General features: G+C 42.1%; 1 protein-coding gene and 1 long non-coding RNA gene across 5 annotated transcripts in view; one reads left to right on the forward strand and one right to left on the reverse strand.

The window, feature by feature from the left end:
• Positions 1 to 18,398, forward strand: part of smtnb (smoothelin b) — a 362,626-nt gene that overhangs the window by 154,727 nt on the left and 189,501 nt on the right. For all 3 annotated transcript variants that reach the window (XM_043715564.2, XM_043715563.2, XM_043715562.2), the window contains exon 6: positions 13,463 to 13,559. In XM_043715564.2, coding sequence (XP_043571499.2) covers positions 13,463 to 13,559 — 97 coding nt within the window. The remainder of the gene's footprint in view (positions 1 to 13,462; positions 13,560 to 18,398) is intronic.
• LOC148145364 (uncharacterized) overlaps positions 1 to 18,398 on the reverse strand; it is a 180,828-nt gene that overhangs the window by 128,962 nt on the left and 33,468 nt on the right. The window lies entirely within an intron of this gene.

The raw sequence follows: 18,398 nt of genomic DNA on the forward strand, positions 1-18,398 counted from the left end.
ATAGATACTCCATGTCCAGGGACATTGACACCTGGCATAATCTAGCCTTTAAGAACCCTTGTACTATCTGTGATCCACTTCCTGTTTGCACTTTGATACTGCACCTTATTCTGTACTGGCAATTATTGCAATGCTACAGAAGGACACGATTCAGTGACTTACACCCAGCTCATGAATTGGAGTTGGCCAAATTGAACTTTGAACACTATAGAGCAAGCACTCAGCTTATCTAGATGCACATAGCACCCTGTCATGCAATGCCTTTGTTTTGCTCCCTCAGTCAGAATTACCAAGTTCATATTACTTCTGTTTTGCCTTGCTGTTTAATGCAGACAAAGCCAGGTAACCTTGCCTGGAAAGGCAAAGAGGCAGCCTTTAGTAAGTGGGTCCTGGCACAGTAATTAGGAGAGCCTCTGATCCAAGTATTAGGTAGAGTCAGTATCAGGCAGCTCTCCCCACAGGGATTGAAAAACTGAAATTCGGGTAGCCCACTATCTCTTCAGTCTTTCTGCCCTATTGAGCTGTTCTTCCATGAATGTAGCATTAAGGGAACTGAAAGTGGGTAGTCGTGAGTGACAAATTGTTCCAGGAATGAATGCATTGCAAGATTGGGCTAGAATTGGACATCTGCCATTCACCTTGTCTATACCCATGATAATAAACTTCTATAAAGTCACCACTCAAACTCTCATGCTTCAGTGAAAAACTCCCAGGCTTCTAGCCTGTCTTAACTCAAACACTTCATTCCCAGAAACATTCTGGTAAGTCTGTTCTGAACCCTCTCCAGCTTAAGTATCTTCCTATAACAGGACAATCCAGACTGGACACAATACTCCAGAAAAGGACCCCGACATTCTATACAATCTCAACATGTTGGCCCAACTCCTAAATCTTTCGGGGAACTTGTTAACTTAGGGCTCTTTGCCCAGCCTTGTTAATACAGGAGTATAGCCTTAACAAACTATATGCCACGAGATAAAGATTTTACAAGTTAAGTGAAAGTGATATAAAAACTGACCTAATCAGCAGCTTCTACTTGCCCCATTTTTAATAGAATCTCTACAGTGTGGAAACAAGCCCCTCAGTCCAACAAGTCCATACCAACCCTCCGAAAATAACTCACCAGACTCATTCCCCTACTCTATAATCCTATATTTACCGCTGACTAATGCACCTAACCTACACATCGCTGAACATGATGGGCAATTTAGCACAGCCAATTCACCTAACCTGCACATCTTTGGATTGTGGGAGGAAACAAAGCACCCGGAGGAAACCCATGCGGACATGGGGAGAATGTGCAAATTCCACAAAGACATTCACCCAAGACTGGATTCGAATTCGGGTCCCTGGCGCTGTGAGGCAGTAGTGCTAATCACTGAGTCACCATGCCGCCATGTCAGTTTTGAATATGGATGTCATCTCAGGGAGGAGTGAAAATATACTGGGCCACTCATTTTTAAAAGTTCTCTACTGGCCTATTGCCCCTCACCAGATTTCTTTCTGTCTGACTTCCAATGCTCTATACTGTATGAGTTGGAGACAAAAAAAACTGCAGATGCCGAAATCCAAAATAGACAGGCATGAAGTTGGAAGAATACAACAGGACAGGCAGCATCAGGAGGTGGAGAAGTTGATGTTTTGGGTGTAACCCCTCTTCAGGCCTGGGGGTGGGTAAGGGGGGAGCTGCAGATAATGGGGGTGTTGGGGACAGGGTGGTGAAGTGGGAATAGGTAACGACAGGTATAGGGTATGACCTGGTTGGTCAGTGAGAGTAATGAATTCGGTTGGTGGCAGGGAGCAATGGAAGGGATGGGGCTGGGAAGGGAGTCGAGGGATGGGGAGGGAGGTTATTTGAAACTGGAGAACTCAATATTAAGTCCTCTGGGTTGTAGGCTGCCCAGTTGGAAGATGAGGTATTGTTCCTCCAATTTTCACTGGGGTTTGTTTTGGCAATGGAGGAGACCAAGGATGGTCATGTCAGAAAGGGAGTGGTTGGGGGGAATTGAAATGGGTGGTAACTGGGAGGTCCAATCGGACCTGCGGACCTGACTTCGATGCTCATTCCCTAAGTTTACATTTGGTCTCCCTGATGTAGAGAAGACCACACCAGAAGCATCTGATGTAGTAAACGAGGTTGGAGCAGAGGCAGGTGAACCTCTGTCTCACATGGAAGCACTGTTTGGGGCCCTGGATGGAGGTGAGGGGGGGTGGTGCACCAGCTGGTTTTACATCTTTTTTGATTGCAGGGGAAGGTACCTGGGGGTTGGTGGGGATAGTGCTGCAAACCAAGGATTGTCGAAGGGAATGGTCTTTGCAGAAGGCAGAGAGGGGTGGGGAGGGGAAGATATTCTTGGTGGTGGGGTCCAGTTGATGTTGGTGGAAGTGTTTAAGGATGATGCATTGGATGCGGAGACTGGTGGGATGGTAGGTGAGGACCAGGGAGAGTCTGTCTTTATATCATTTTGGGGGACAGGGAGGTGGGTTAGAGCAGTGGAACAGGGAATGGAGGTAGTGCAATGGAGGGCTGTCTGGATGATGGGGGAGGAAAAGCACATTGATCAAAGTAGGTGGACATCTGGGAACCTGTATTGTAAGAGTTACAGACAGTCCCTCATTCCCATTATACTCTAAGCTCCCTTGACATTACTTCTATTTTACAAGAGGCTGCAAGGCCTAACTCCACCTACACTCTAATGTAATAAGGCACTACTGAAGGAGCCCACCTTTTATAGTCCTAATTCATAGGTTTTTGAAACTGGATTAAACCAGTCATCTAATTAACTATATTCAGCTGAGAGCCTGTAAACTCTTGCTTTAAAGCTGCAATTAAACTTCACCCAATCAAAAGAGCAACTTTAACTTAATTGCTAAATTAAAGAACAAACTAAACTTTAGATTGAAATTTAGACTGAGATTAATGCTTAAAATTATTCCCTAAAATGGCAGCATGGTGGCTCAGTGATTAGTTCTGCTGCCTCACAGTCTAGGGACTCGTTTTTGATTCCAGCATCGGGCGACTGTCTGTTTGGAGTTTGCACATTTTCCCTGTGTCTGCGTTGGGTTCCTCTGGGTGCTCTGGTTTCCTCCCTCAATCCAAAGATGTGCAGGTTAGGTAAATTGGCTATGCTAAATTGTCAGTAGAGTTCAGGGATGTATAATTTAGATGCATTAGTGGGGGTAAATGTAGAGTAGAAGGGGAATGGGTTACTCTTCGAACACTTGGTGTGGACTTGTTGAGCTGAAAGGCATGTTTGCACACTGTAGGGATTCTATGATAAAACTTGCCTTTTTTTTATAGATATTTTTATTAGAAATTTAACATTTTTACAAGTTTACAAAAATAAACAAAACTCTCAGATATAAACATTGATATACAATTAGCTCAAATATACAATAGCCAAAATTTGACAAAAAAAAACAAAACAACAAAAAAAAACCGAAAAAAAAAACAACAAAAAAGAACAAACAGACAAAACTCAACTATCTACTAATCTAACCTACAACTAACCAGAGTGTATATTTAAGTCTCTTACATGCTCGGGATGTGTTAACATCAGATATGATAAACCCGTATTCGTGCAGGATTCCTCCCCCGAGGGGCCGCGGACCAGCCAGGTCTGTAGTCTCAATTAAATAAAAGCCCTTGTTAGGATAGCCGAAATATCTGTATTTATGTAATTCAAAAAGGGCTGCCATATTTTATAAAATAATTTGGTCTTTCGGTGCACCATGTTTGTAAGGAAGTCAAGGGGAATACATTCCATAATTAGTCTGTGCCAATTTGAAAGTCCAGGGGGGCCCTCCGCCACCCAATTCATCAAAATATTTTTCCTTGCACAGAAAGAAAGAATAGAAAATAGTCTCTTCCCGTACGTGTCCAGGGAGGGAAAGTTCGAAAAGCCCAATAGGAGAGATACGGGGTCCACTTTTATTTCCGTTCCTAAAATTTCTGTCAGGGTACTTGCTACTTTAGTCCAATATCCACGGATCTTATGACAGGTCCATAAGCAATGTACAAGAGTGCCCACCTCTATTTTGCATTTAGGACACATTGGAGATGCTCCTGCCTTAAATTTTGCCAATCGAACCGGTGCTATATGGGCCCTATGAAGTATCTTCAGCTGGATAGCCTGGGTTCTGTTACAAATAGTAATTCTTCTAGCATTTTCCCAGATATCATTCCACGTTTCTGTGGAGATTTCTAGTCCCAGATCCTGATCCCATGTTTTAAGCAGATTATCCATATCTCCCGATACTTCATCATGTAGCAAATGATAAATATTACTGACGGAAGATACCCCCACTGGTCGTAGGACACTACATTCTCTATCGGATTTATAAAGACTATCTAATAACGTAGTCTTCTTCTGTATAAAATCTCGAATTTGGAAGTATCGAAAGAGGTCTCCATTGGGTAATCCGAATTTCTGACGCAGCTGTCCGAAAGACATCAGGATCCCATCTTTAAATAAATCCCCGAGACATGAGATACCCCTGGCTCTCCAGAGTTTAAAAGTGGCATCTGTTAACCCCGGTTGGAATCCCCATGCTCCCACTATCGGTGCATAGGGGGATGTTTTATGTGAATTACCCTCATTTTGCCGCATTATATTCCAAGCCTTGATTGTATTCAGTATTATAGGGTTTTTACAGTGATCTGTAATGATTTTCCTCTTGTCTGAGAATAAAAGGTTAATAAGTGGGTATTTTACTTGAGAAGCCTCGATGTCCAACCAGATTGATTGTGGATCAGACAAGACCCAATCAGCTATATAACTTAATAGGGCACTTAATTGATATTTCCTAAAATCTGGGAAGTCCAATCCACCCCTTGCCTGTGGAAGCTGTAGCTTCTTCAGCTTAATGAGGGGCCGCCTATGGTTCCAGATAAAGGAACTCAGCCAGCCGTATAATTTACATAAAGCTGTCCTCGGCAGCATCACCGGAAGCATTCTCATAGGATATAGGAGACGGGGCAGGATATTCATTTTGATTAATGCTATTCTACCCAGCCAGGAAATTGGCAGGTCTCCCCATCGCTGGAGGTCCTGCCTTATCCTTTCCAATAAATTCACAAAATTAGCCTTATACAACTGACCAAATACTGGAGTAATAAAAATGCCTAAATATAAGAAACCCTCCAGGGACCAGCGAAAGGGAAAAAGGGAACCGTCCGCTAAGCGGGGTATCACAGCAAGGCCACCCATTGGCATAGCCTCCGATTTTGAAAAATTAATTTTATAGCCTGAGAATGTACTAAATGTATTAATAACTTGGATTAAGCGGGGTATGGACATCAAAGGGTTACTGAGGAATAGAAGAACATCATCTGCATAAAGGGTAATTTTATGTTTACCTGTACCAATCCTTGGGGCCACTATATTAGGATCAGCTCGTATAGCTTCTGCTAGTGGTTCAATTATTAGCGTGAATAACAATGGTGAGAGGGGACATCCCTGACGGCAGCCCCTACCCACACTGAAGCTATCCGAGCCTAATCCATTGGTAACCACAACTGCTTTGGGATCACTATACAATGTTGAGATCCATTTGGTAAACACCTGTCCAACACCAAACCTCTCCAATGTGTAAAACAAATATGACCATTCGACCCTATCAAATGCCTTTTCCGCGTCTAATGAAACCACTACTCCTGGTATCTTTCCCTGATGACAAGCTTGAATCATATTCAGAGCCCTTCTAACATTATTGGATGATCTACGGCCCTTAATAAACCCCGTCTGATCCTCCTTTATAATATGTGGCAGTATCCTTTCTAATCTCAGTGCTAATGTTTTAGAGAGGATTTTAAAATCTACATTTAGCAAGGATATTGGTCTGTATGATGTACAATCTTCTGGGTCCTTTCCTTTTTTGAGGATAAGAGAGATATTTGCCTCTTTCAGCGAAGGCGGGAGACAGCCCTGACTATATGCATAGTTATACATGTCCATAAGTGGACCAACCAGTATTTCTGTAAATTCTTTATAGAATTCAGCTTGAAAGCCATCTGGGCCCGGCGTCTTACCATTTTGAAGGTGCCTAATTGCATCAACTATTTCTTGGGGTGTAAGAGGAGCATTTAGGACCGATACTTGTTCCGGAGTTAGGTCTGGAAAAGTCAAATTTTTAAAAAATGACTGCATCCTCTTCGCCCTATCTTCACAATCCTGTGATTTATATAACTCAGAATAGAATTTTCTAAAGGTCGCATTAATCTTTTTATGATCATGAGTCAAAATACCCGTACTTTCCTTGATAGACATAATAGTCTGAGGGGCCTTTTTTTTCTTTGCAAGAAATGCTAAGTATCTACCCGGTTTGTCGCCATATTCATATAATCTTTGCTTTGCAAATAATATTTCCCTCTTAGCCGTTTGAGTAAGTGTAGTATTTAGAGCTGTCCTAAGAGCTGTAATCCTTTGCAATTTAATAATAGAGGGTCTATCAATGTATGCTGTTTCAGCCGCTTTTAAGCGGGTTTCAAGCAAACGCTGTTGTTCTCCTTTTAATTTCTTCTGGGTCGCTGAGTAGGAGATGATCAAGCCTCGCGTGTAAGCTTTGATGGTCTCCCACATCATTGACGGGTTGCTAGCTGTACCTGAATTAATTTCTAAAAAAGTTTTAAATTCTTGAGAGAAGTACTTTACAAATTTACTATCTTTCATTAAGAAGGGGTCCATACGCCAATGCCGAGGGGATGTCCCACTGTTCTTCGCCTTAGTTTCCATATATACAGCAGCGTGGTCAGAAATTGCTATATTACCTATTTTACAGGATGATATGGAATTTAAAAAAATTGAGGGGGCAAAAAACATATCAATTCTGGTATGACATTTATGTGGATTAGAGTAGAAAGAAAAATCTCTACCCTGTGGATGAAGACATCTCCATACATCTACTAATCCTAATTCTTTGTTCAGATCCATCAATTGTCTAGATCTGGGAGATACTCCTGCAGTACTCTTGGGAATCCTGTCTATTTCCAGATCCATAATACAATTAAAGTCTCCCCCTATAATTATATGACGGGCATCAAAAGCCATCAATTTTGAGAAGGCTTCCGTTATAAATTTAAAGGGGTGTGCCGGGGGGCAGTACAAATTTAAAATCCCATATTCCTCTCCATTTATGAGAGCTTTAATCAAGATATATCGTCCAGATTCGTCTTTTATCTGCTTTAGGATTTTGAAAGGGAAATTCTTCCGAACAAGAATAACAACTCCCCTGCTTTTTGAGCTAAAAGAAGAAAAAAAGGCCTGATCAAATCCGCCCTGTCGTAATTTCAAGTGTTCTTTATCTGACAGATGCGTCTCCTGTAGGAGAGCTATATCAACTCTTTCCTTCTTAAGATTTGATAATATTTTCTTCCTTTTAAGTGGCGAATTACTCCCTTTGACATTCCAGGTGCACCACTTAACCGATTGATCAACCATAATCCTCTGGGCCAATCCGAGACCCCTCGGGAGGGGGAACCCCATCCAGAACATCCCGGGCATGGAACATGTAAAATTTACAAAAATAAACCCTCTTTAATACACCCACAACAATACAGTAAAAAACTATTTCTAAATAAAAAAAATATAAAACGTATCTAAGTGGAGACTTTCCCCCTTGTTCCCAGGGGGCATCACTTCCTCTCCAAAAATCCCTCATATCCTCTCCCAACCAATGCCCCACCCTTGACCCAGGCACTCCTCAATAAAGTGAGGAAAATTCAAATATAATACAGAGCTAGAGTTAACAGTGAGCACCCCACCCCCACCCCTACCAACACCTGGGTATATTTGGTAATGTTAATACCACATATAAACATATAACTATAAAATTACCAGTTCAACAAATAATAATTAAATATGATAATACAAAATAACGAAGGGAAAAACAACCCCGCTCCTAAAGACAGAGGTAAAATCGAATAAGGTAACCACCTCCCCCCACCCACATTAACCAAATCCCCCAGCTTATATATACATATATATACATACACATACATATATATATATATATATACATACATACACACACACACATATACATACACCCCTCATATATACATAAAATAATAACAGAAAACAACTCCAAGGGGGGGGGGGGGGGGGGGAGAAAATCAAATCCCTCTCCCCACCCCCCATAATAATATTAAGCAATAAGGTAAGAAAAGAAAAAAAAAGGGAGGGGATATAAACCAAAACGGGGGGGGAAGGCAGACCAACATCCATTATGTCCTACAGTTTATTTAAGAGAGTCCAAGAATTCCTTAGCCTTTTCTGGTGATCCAAAGTTATATACAGATCCTTCATGGTTAAAGCGTAACATCGCTGGGTAGCGTAAGGAGTACTGTACATTTAAGTCCCTTAAACGCTTCTTCGCCTCGTCGAATGCCTTCCTCTTTCGAACCAGAGCCGGGGAAAAGTCCTGAAATAGCATGATCTTGGATCCTTTGTAGATCATAGCTTGGGGGTCTTTTCCGAGATTTCTAGAGGCTTCTAGGAGTATCTGCCTCTCCCTGTAGCTCTGCAGCCGGAACAGGACCGGGCGCGGGCGCTGGTTCGAGCCGGGCCCGCGTATTGCTACCCGGTAGGCCCATTCCACCCTTACCTGGCCTGATCCAGCTTGCAGATTTAAAAGTTGTGGCAGCCACTGCTCCAGGAATGCTGTAAGCTGGCCTTCCTCTTCCTGCTCGGGAAGGCCCAGCAAACGAATATTTTTTCGACGACCTCGATTATCGAGGTCGTCAATATGATTTTCCAAGGTCCGGACTCGCTGCTCGAGAGTCCGGACCTGATCCACGGCCGATTGAGCGGTTGTCTCCGAGGTCGCGGCCTTTAGCTCCGCCCCTCCGACTCGGCGTTGAATTTCATCAATTTCACGGTCGTGCTTCTTCAGCGCGGCCGAGAGCGACTCCCAACGATTCCTGGATTCGACGATAAAGGCATCAATCTTCGAGTCAAGCTTGGAAAGCATTTCTGTAAGGCTTGTTACTGTAGGTAAGTCCCCCGGGGCGGCTGTGGACGCCTCTGCTGCAGCTGGAGAGTGTGGGGGAGGGGTTCCTGCTTGCTGAGAGCTGCGGGCTCCCTTCCCTTTAGTCATTTTAACTTAGGATAAAGTTGCTTAAATATAATATTACACCACTAATTCAGTTACTAAACTATTATAAATGATTTATAAATGATTTGGTAAGCTTGGTAGGGGGTAGGTGACCCACTGTGCCCAAGTCTTGGGAGGAGCACTATAGACTCAGTCTTACTGGGTCGCCGCCATCTTGGATCCCCAAAACTTGCCTTTTAAGATACCCTGTTTCACCAAAACCCAGCTGCACTCTACTGCAGACTCTATTCACATTGTTGATAATGCAAAATCTGTGGCAGTGAATTTCAGAATTGTTTAGTGTGATGCCATCCACATTGGATCTGAAAAGAATACATCAGGGAGTATGGACCCCTCTAGTGAGGTCATCAGACTCAGTACCAAGAAGAAGAGGTACTGGTTTGAAAATCACAATGTAATTCAAGATTTGCTTTCAATAAAAATGTCAGTTTATAAAATCTCACCTGGTGAGGTTCAACAGCCATGAGAAGAAAACAGCCTACTGTCAAGTATGCATCACCCTTCAACATAAACTGAGAAACATCCAGATAAATGGTGATTGCATTTGTGGACAAAAACTTGTTCGAGTACTTTAGCTCGCCAACTAGAGACATTACAAGTTACTATAAAACACTAAACTCTATCTATGGACCAACATATCAAGCCAGAAACCGTCTGACAATCGCCAGTGTTAAGACATTACACAACACCGGGATCACTGATTGGAACACTTCGCAACACTCTTCAGTGCTGGGTGCACAGTGCAACACATTTTTCATTAGTGTGTCAAAAATAACTGAATGAAATCCTGCCTTTAGAGGAAATTGTGATTGCCGTGAACCAAATAAGAGTAACAAAACCCCCAGGGTCGATGGAATTCCATCCGTAGTCTTAAAGAGCGGTGGCTCTGCCCTACTACTGAGCTCCATTCGGCTTTCATGACTTGCTGGGAATAGGGAAGGATTTCACAGGATCTTTGATGCCATTGTCATCATCTTCTACAAAAAAAGGAGAAATGACAAACAGCTCCCAACTGTTGTGGAATCTGAACCTGGCTAGAATACTTATGAATAGAATTTTACCCCTATGTGGAAGAAAAGCTGCCAGAGAGGTGGTGTGATTTCAGAGCAAACAGCTGCACTGCAGACATGTATTTGCATTCAGACATGCAAAATGTTGTGAGCAAAACTAAGGTTTGCAGAACTCACTAAAGCATTTGACACCATGAGCAGAGATAGATTTTTGGGAAATCCTTGAAAAATTTGGATGTCCATCAAGGTTCCTGGCTATGAGTATGCAGTTTAATTAAAATATATTGATCTCAACAGAGACTTCTCATCCCTTCCAAATCTCAAGTGTTGTGAAGCAGAGATGTTTGCTAGCTCCAGCCTTATTCACTATCTTCTTCAGCAGGCAATGGAAGACCTTAAGGAGGAAGTTTACATACCTTTCCAGGCTGCTGAAATCATTTTAACAAGAGGAATCTTCAGGCTCACGTGGAGATTTGAAAAACTAATCTGTGAATTTTCTTTCACTGATGTCTGCACTCTTCTGGCTCATTGTCAATCACACCTGCACTGTATTGTTTACATTTTTCTGAGTAGGCACAATATTTTGGATTTAAAAACCCAGTATATATAAAACTATAGGCTGCACCACAAGAAGAATATAGACCACTAAACCGTGTCATTGAGGGAACCAAACTGAATGTTGCCAAGCAATTTACCTAATAAGGGAGTATCATCTCATTTGATGTCACCATCAGTGAAAACGTGGATGGTAGGCTTATGACAACAAACAATGCATTTGGCAGATTCTACAAATAAATACGGAATAACCACAACTTTTGAGCCCAGACTAAACTTAATAGTGTTCAGAGCGATAGTCCTCACCATCCTTCTGTATGATGCCAGTAATTTGGTCTGTACTGCTGTCATATATGCCTTCTGGAGCATTTTCATCAGTGCTATCTCCTCAAGAGCATCCTCAGGATCTCCTGGTAGGACTGCATTGTAAACATTGAAGTATTGGAAACAGTCAACATCATCAAAATTGAGCCTGTTCGACCATTTAATAAGGTCATGTGTAATTTGATTTTGTTTCACATTCCCATCTACCCACTCACCTCATATTCTTGTAAGACAACGGGATCAATTATCTTCACCTTAAAAATATTCAGTGATTCCACCTCTACTGCATTCTGAGGCAGAGATTTCTAATGTTGCACAACCCTCAAATAAAAGTATTCTCTTCGTTTCTGTCCTAAAAGGGCAATCACAAATATTTAATCTAGACCTGGGTATGCTGTATTGGGAGTGTTGCAGATATCTTTGAGACTGACTGAAGAACCAGCATGAAAGAGAAAAGAAGAGATCCAATTGTTCCCAGCAACAAGATCTTAGACAGTCCCTGGTGATCTGCTTCCACACTAAAAGCATACACAAAGCACTATCTCAGTCACAGCTGTATCAGCTGGTGGTTAGGACAATTAGAGGGTGGAATGTCTGGATTGCCATGCTGTTCTTTGTCAGCACTTGACTCCAGTTTGCTATTAGGGATGAGATTCAGTGTACAAATCCTGCCCACCTGAGACAAGTGCTTTCCCTTCAATTAGTTGGTCTTGAGCCAGCATTTCCCAGGTGGGGATGTTACACTTTTTCTAGAAGAATTTGAGTATATCCCTGAAGTGCTTCCTTTGTCCTTCGGGGGCTCTCTTGCTGTGTTGAAGTCCCACATAGAGAGCTTGTTTTGGCAATCTTGTGTCAGGCATGTAAACAATACACTTAATGGTAAGATCCTCGAAAGTGTTGCTGAACAAAGAGACATTGGAGTGCAGGTCCATAGCTCCTTGAAAGTGAAGTCGCAGGTAAATAGGATAGTGAAGAAGGTATTTGGTATGCTTTCGTTTATTGGTCAGAGTATTGAGTACAGGAGTTGGGAAGTCATGTTGTGGCTGTACAGGACATTGGTTAGGCCACTGTTGGACTATTGCGTGCACTTCTGGTCTCCTTCCTATCGGAAAGATGTTGTGAAACTTGAAAGAGTTCAGAAAAGATTTACAAGAGTGTTGCCAGGGTTGGAGGATTTGAGCTATGGTTAGAGGCTGAACAGGCTGAGTCTGTTTTCCTTGGACCATCGGAGGCTGAGGGGTGACCTTATAAAATTATGAGGGGCATGGATAGGATAAACAGACAAAGTTCTGGGTTAGTGGTGCTGGAAGAGCACAGCAGTTCAGGCAGCATCCAAGGAGCAGCGAAATCGACGTTTTGGGCAAAAGCCCTTCATCGCTGCTCCTTGGATGCTGCCTGAACTGCTGTGCTCTTCCAGCACCATTAATCCAGAATCTGGTTTCCAGCATCTGCAGTCATTGTTTTTACCTAAACAGACAAAGTATTTTCCCTGGAGTGGGGGAGTCCAGAACTAGAGGGCATAGATTTAGATTGAGGGGAAAGATATCTGTTTCCATGCTGTACATCCCTATGACTCTATGACCCATCCACTGGAGTTGATTGAGCATGTTTAGTGATTCAATTCTCAGCATGTTGGTATGAGCAAGAACACTGACATTGGTGCACCTATCTTACCAATGGATTTGGTAACGCCTCCTGTGGAGGCAGCACTGGTACAGACATTGAGTTGCCTGCTGTACATGGCCGAAAAGAGTGTGCTGGAAAAGCACAGCAAGTCAGGCAGCATCCAAAGAGCAGGAGAGTTGACGTTTTGGGCGTAAGCACCACCTTATTTTTTAAATGTTTGTAATTATCTCTCTACCTCAATTAATTAGATTATAGGTCATCCCCTTCATTTACTATTCAGCTGTTGACACTTTACTCATCGCTGTCTAACACTTTTGATTGTCTGCAGAGACTTATTATTCAACACTCCCCTCACACCATTGGTATGATCTTTTGATCTTTTTCCCATTGATCTCTCTGCCTATAGGTTCTGTGCCTGTATGCTATCCCCATCTAGGAAATGCTAGCTCAAGACCAACCAATTGAAGGGAAAGACTGACAAGCCTCTGAGAATGCTGTGTTCCTTTAATTCTACACTCTTGAGCATCCCTGGTTTCCTTTATCCATCATCAGCAACTACGCCTTCAGGTCCTCAAAGAATTTAAGGAGTGATGAAATAGCCTCAAGACTAATTAACCTACTTGTGTTCCTATGTTCATAACTGATTTATTTTTTAACGTTTATACAGCAGCTAGAGGGATGAAAATGACACAGGTTTGAAAAGAGTGACATTTGTGAGCCATTCATTTTAAAATCTGGATAAATGTACAGTGTTTCATAATCTGGCTCTCTTCCTATTTATGATCTCCTTTCATATGAACACTGTACTTACTGACTAAAGTTGTTGCTTTCAGGAAGGAGAGACTGAAAGCTTGGGGGAGCGACAAAAGGTGCAAGCGCAAGCCCAAGAACTTCAAAACCAGAGGTGGAGAATTCGGAGTGAGTCTGATGGTATGTACTGAGGCTACTTTGCAATCTTTTTCTCAAAAAACCTTCTGAGAGGACAGTGTGACTTGAAATGCTGCAGATTGAGATATTTCCAGTTTAAGTAACATTTTTTATTGTCTTATAAATTGCCATGTCCTTTATTCTGTGGTCTCTATTCAGATCAAAGAAATAGTGATTTTTACAATTAAAAAAAAGTCCCATTGTTGGGAATATGGGTACTAGTACACTGAAACATTGTTGCCTCTTGAGGGAGCATTAAGAACAAAGGATCACTATTTCAAAATAAGGGTTTTCCCATTTAAGACTGTATATAAGGAGATTTGTTTTCTCACAGTGGGTCATGAGTATTTAGAATTCTTCTTCAAGAGGTGGTGGAAGCAGAGTCCTTGAATATTCTGAAGGCAACAGTATTAATTATTAATAATCTGAGATCTGAAAAATCAGATTTGTTTGCATTTAAGAAATAAGTTTTTTTTGACAGATGTACTATACCTCTTTTTCATTGGTGTAAACAGATTGCAGACTTTTTGACTTGTGACAATCTGTTACGGTACTTGTTCGGTCTAGTCAAGTTATTGCATCCTGGTATAGGTAGGTGCATGATGCTGTTAGAAAAAAGCTATCATAGCTGAATTTATTATAGAGCCCCAAATGGTAGCTGCATGTTACACATGAAGATGAGGGCCTGCCAACAACATTTGGGGCTTGTATTCATTTCGTGCTTTTAATATAGTAAAACATGCTAAGGCCTCCCACAGGAACATAATTTGACATTGAGTCAAGAAAGGAGACAATATAACTGGTAAATGGAGTACATTGTACAGAATGTCCTAAAGAGGAGAGAGAAGGAAATGCATAGAAGGGGAGTTCTGAGGATTTGTCCTGAAGGCACACTTGCTGATGATGGGTAAAGGAAACCAGGGATGCTCAACAGCAAAGAATTAAAGAAACAGGCTGGATGAGGTTATAGAGATAAATAGAGACAAGGTATCAGTGACTCCATTAAGCATATTAGTTTGTCTTTTTTGTGGAAAATCAACCCACTGCCCTGTATCTGTTAGCACTGCACTGAACTTAGTGTGTACTCAAATTTGTATCTGACATTGCTAATTAATGATCAATCGCTTCTTGTCTATTAAGAATCTATCTACCATTATCTTAAGATTATCCAAGGACTCTGCTTCCACCACCTCTCGAAAAAGAGAGTTCTAAATACTCATGATCCTTTGTGAGAAAGAAGATGTCCTTATATGCTGTCTTAAATGAGAAATCCCTTATTTTGAAATAGTTATTCTTTGTTCTTGATCCTCTCACAAGAAGCAACATTCTTTGCATATCCATCCTGTCAAAATGTCATGTTTACATCTCTTATTTTTCTAAACTCCTACAAATGTAAGCCTACATGGTCCAACCTTTCCTCGTAAGGCAATCTACCAATTACAGGTATTAAAAAGTGAATGTTACTATAGTCCGCTCTATCACTATAGAGAATAGACTGGTGACTAGTTTGATCTGAAGATCAACCTCACCATAGGCAGGGTTGAGAAGGCAGGGCCTTCAATGGGCTTTTTGTCAGTGTGGGAATTTTTAAAAAAGTATATTTTGCTTTTTACTTTTATTAATGTGCTGTGGGTATCTGGCTACCATTCATTTCCCACCCCCATTTGCTCTTGAGAAGCTGGCCTTCTTGAAATGCTGCTGTCCATTTGCTGTACCTATCTCGACAGCACTGTTAGGGAGGGAATTCCAGGATTTTTACAAATGTCACTAAAGGAACGGCAATATATATCACAACAAGAAGGTGAGTAGTTTGGAGGGAACTTGCAAATGGAAGTCTTTCCATATACCTGTTGGCCTTGTTCTTCTAGATACTAATGGTTGTGGGTTTCGAATGTACTGAGTCTGGAGCCTCAGAGAATTTCTGCAGTGCTTCTTGCTAGTTGGTACACACTGCTGCTGCTGTGCATCAATAGTGGAGAGAATGTGGTTATGATGTCAGTCAATGGATTGCTTTATCCTGGGTGTTTAGATCAGAGTAGTGCTGGAAAAGCACAGCAGATCAGGCAGCGAGGAGCAGGAAAATTGACGTTTCAGGCAAAAGCTCTTCAGGAATAGAGGCAGGTAGCCTCCTGGATGTTGCTAAGCTTGTCAAGTTGCAGTATCTCCAGGCAAGTGGGACATATCCATCACACTCTTGATTTGTGCTTTGTCGATGGTGAACAGGCTTTGAAGAGTCAGGAGATGAGTTACTCACTGCAAGATTGTACACTAATGTAGTGTATAAAATCCCATGCAAGGACTGCACAAAACACTATATAGGACAAACAGGAAGACAGCTAACGATCCGCATCCACGAACATCAACTAGCCACGAAACGACATGACCAGCTATCCCTAGTAGCCACACACAAAGACGACAAGCAACATGAATTTGACTGGGACAACACTACCATTATAGGGCAAGCGAAACAAAGAACAGCCAGGGAATTCCTAGAAGCATGGCACTCATCCACAAACTCCATCAACAAACATATCGACCTGGACCCAATAAACCGGCCACTACAGCGGACAGCTGAAACTGACAACGGAAGCGGCAGGGACAGGCCACTATAAATGCCGGAGGAAACACCACAGAAGCGCTTCACAGGAGGCTCCCAAGCACTGAGGATGTCACAGGGGACGAAACGTTTGCAACAAAAACTTCCAGCTCGGCGAACAGAACCACAGCAACGAGCACCCGAGCTACAAATCTTCTCACAAACTTTGATCACTGCAAGATTCCTACCCTCTGACCTGCTGTTGTAGCCACAGTATTTATCTGGTGAGTCCAGTAGAGCTTCTGGTCAATGATAATCCCCAGAATGATGGTAGTTTGGGATTCAATGATGGAAATGCTTTGAATGTAAGAGGAGATGGTTAGATTCTGTCTTGTTTGGGATGGTAATTGCTTAGCATTTGTGTCATAATAAGAATGTAACTTCCCACTTGTGAGCTCATATCTGTATATTGTCCAAGTTTTGTTGCATTTGATCATGGACTGCTTCAGTGTCTGAGGAGTCATAAATGGTACTGAATATGTTTATATTCATCAGTCAGCATCCCTACTTCTGACCTTATGATAGAGAGAGGGTAATTGATAACACAGCTGAGAATGGTTAGGTATAGAACAGGACCCCATTTCTGAGGGCTCTTGTGGTATATGGGTAGTGTCCCTATCTCTGGGGCAGAAGGCCTGAGTTCAAGTCCAATCTCCTTCTGAGGTATGTCATAATATATACCTTACCATTGTGGACTCCTATGTTGCAGAGGTAGTGTACCTACTATTAAGCCAGCAGGCTCAGGTTTAATTCCCACCTATCCTGAGACATTCATAACATCTCTGAAAAGGTTGATTAGAAAGTAGTTTTTAAAAATGCTCTACTTCAGAGCCCTCTTGTGATGGAGAGGTAGTGATCTTAACTCTGAGTCAGGAAACCTGGCGTCAAGTCCTACTGGCTGCAGGGGTGTGAAATAATATCTCTGCTCAATCTCTGGAATTTGTCTGGAATATTGCATGCAATTCTGGTCTCCTTCCTATTGGAAGGATGTTGTTGAAAGGGTTCAGAAAAGATTTACAAAGGTGTTGCCAGGGTTGGAGGATTTGAGCTATAGGGAGAGATTGAATAGACTAGGGCTGTTTTCCCTGGAGCGTTGGAGGCTGAGGGGTGACATTTTAGAGTGTTATAAAATCATGAGGGACATGGATAGGGTCAATAGACAAAGTCAGGGAGTCCAGAACTAGAGGGCATAGGTTTAGGGTGAGAGGGGAACGATATAAAAGAGACCTAAGGGGCAACTTTTTCACAGACGGTGGTGCATATGTGAATGGGCTGCCAGAGGAAGTGGTGGAGACTAGTACACTTGCAACATTTAAAAGGCATTTGGATGGGTAGATGAATAGGAAGGGTTTGGAAGGATATAGGCCGGGTGTTGGCAGGTGGGACTCGATTTGCTTGGGATATCTGGTCAGCGTGGACGAGTTGCACTGAAGGGTCTGTTTCTGTGTTGTGCATCTCTATGACTCTATGACAAGTTGATTTGAAAATATCTGCTCTACTTCTGAGGAATCTTGTGGTATAGTGGTTGTGTCTCTACCTCTGCTCCAGAAATGTTTCATAATATGTGTGAACAATTTGATTAAAAATATCTTTAGGGTCTCTTGTGGTGGAATGGTAGTGTCCCTTTCTCAGGGCTAAGAGACTCAGGTTCAAAGCCCACCTGCTGCAGAGTGTGCAGCAACATCTCTGAATGAGTTGATTTTAAAACATATTGAAGGGCTATTGTGATGCACTGGTAATGTCCCTACCACTAAACCAGAAGGCCTAAGGTAAAGTCCCACATGCTCCAGAATTCTGTAATAACATCTCTGAACAAGTTGATTAGAAAATATCTTCACTACCTGAGCCCGGAGGTCTTTGGTTCATGTCCCACCTGTTCCAGAGGTGAGTCATAGCAAGTCTGAACAGGTTAATTAAAAATATGTGTACCCTGAGGAGCCAACATGCCTACGTTAAAGGCCCACCTTCTCCAGACTTGAAATATTAACTCTGCTTTTTCTCCACCGATGGTGGTAGACCTGCTGAGTTTCTCCAGTGATTTCTGCTAAAGATTTTTAGATTGACAGGATTCATCTGGAACATTGTTTCCCCTTGTGGAAGAATCTAGGACCACTTGGCATAATCTCAGAAAAAGGGGTTGCACAATTAAGATAGGAGTGAGGAAGAATTTCTGCTGAGGGTAGAGAATCTGTGGAATTCTTTATTACTTTATTGAGATTAGATTATTACATTTACAAGGTGTACAA

This window comes from Chiloscyllium plagiosum, unplaced genomic scaffold, assembly GCF_037043375.1.
Source record: "Chiloscyllium plagiosum isolate Xiang-an unplaced genomic scaffold, Cpla_swu_hap1 HiC_scaffold_24, whole genome shotgun sequence".
NCBI classification, from domain to species: Eukaryota; Metazoa; Chordata; class Chondrichthyes; order Orectolobiformes; family Hemiscylliidae; genus Chiloscyllium; species Chiloscyllium plagiosum.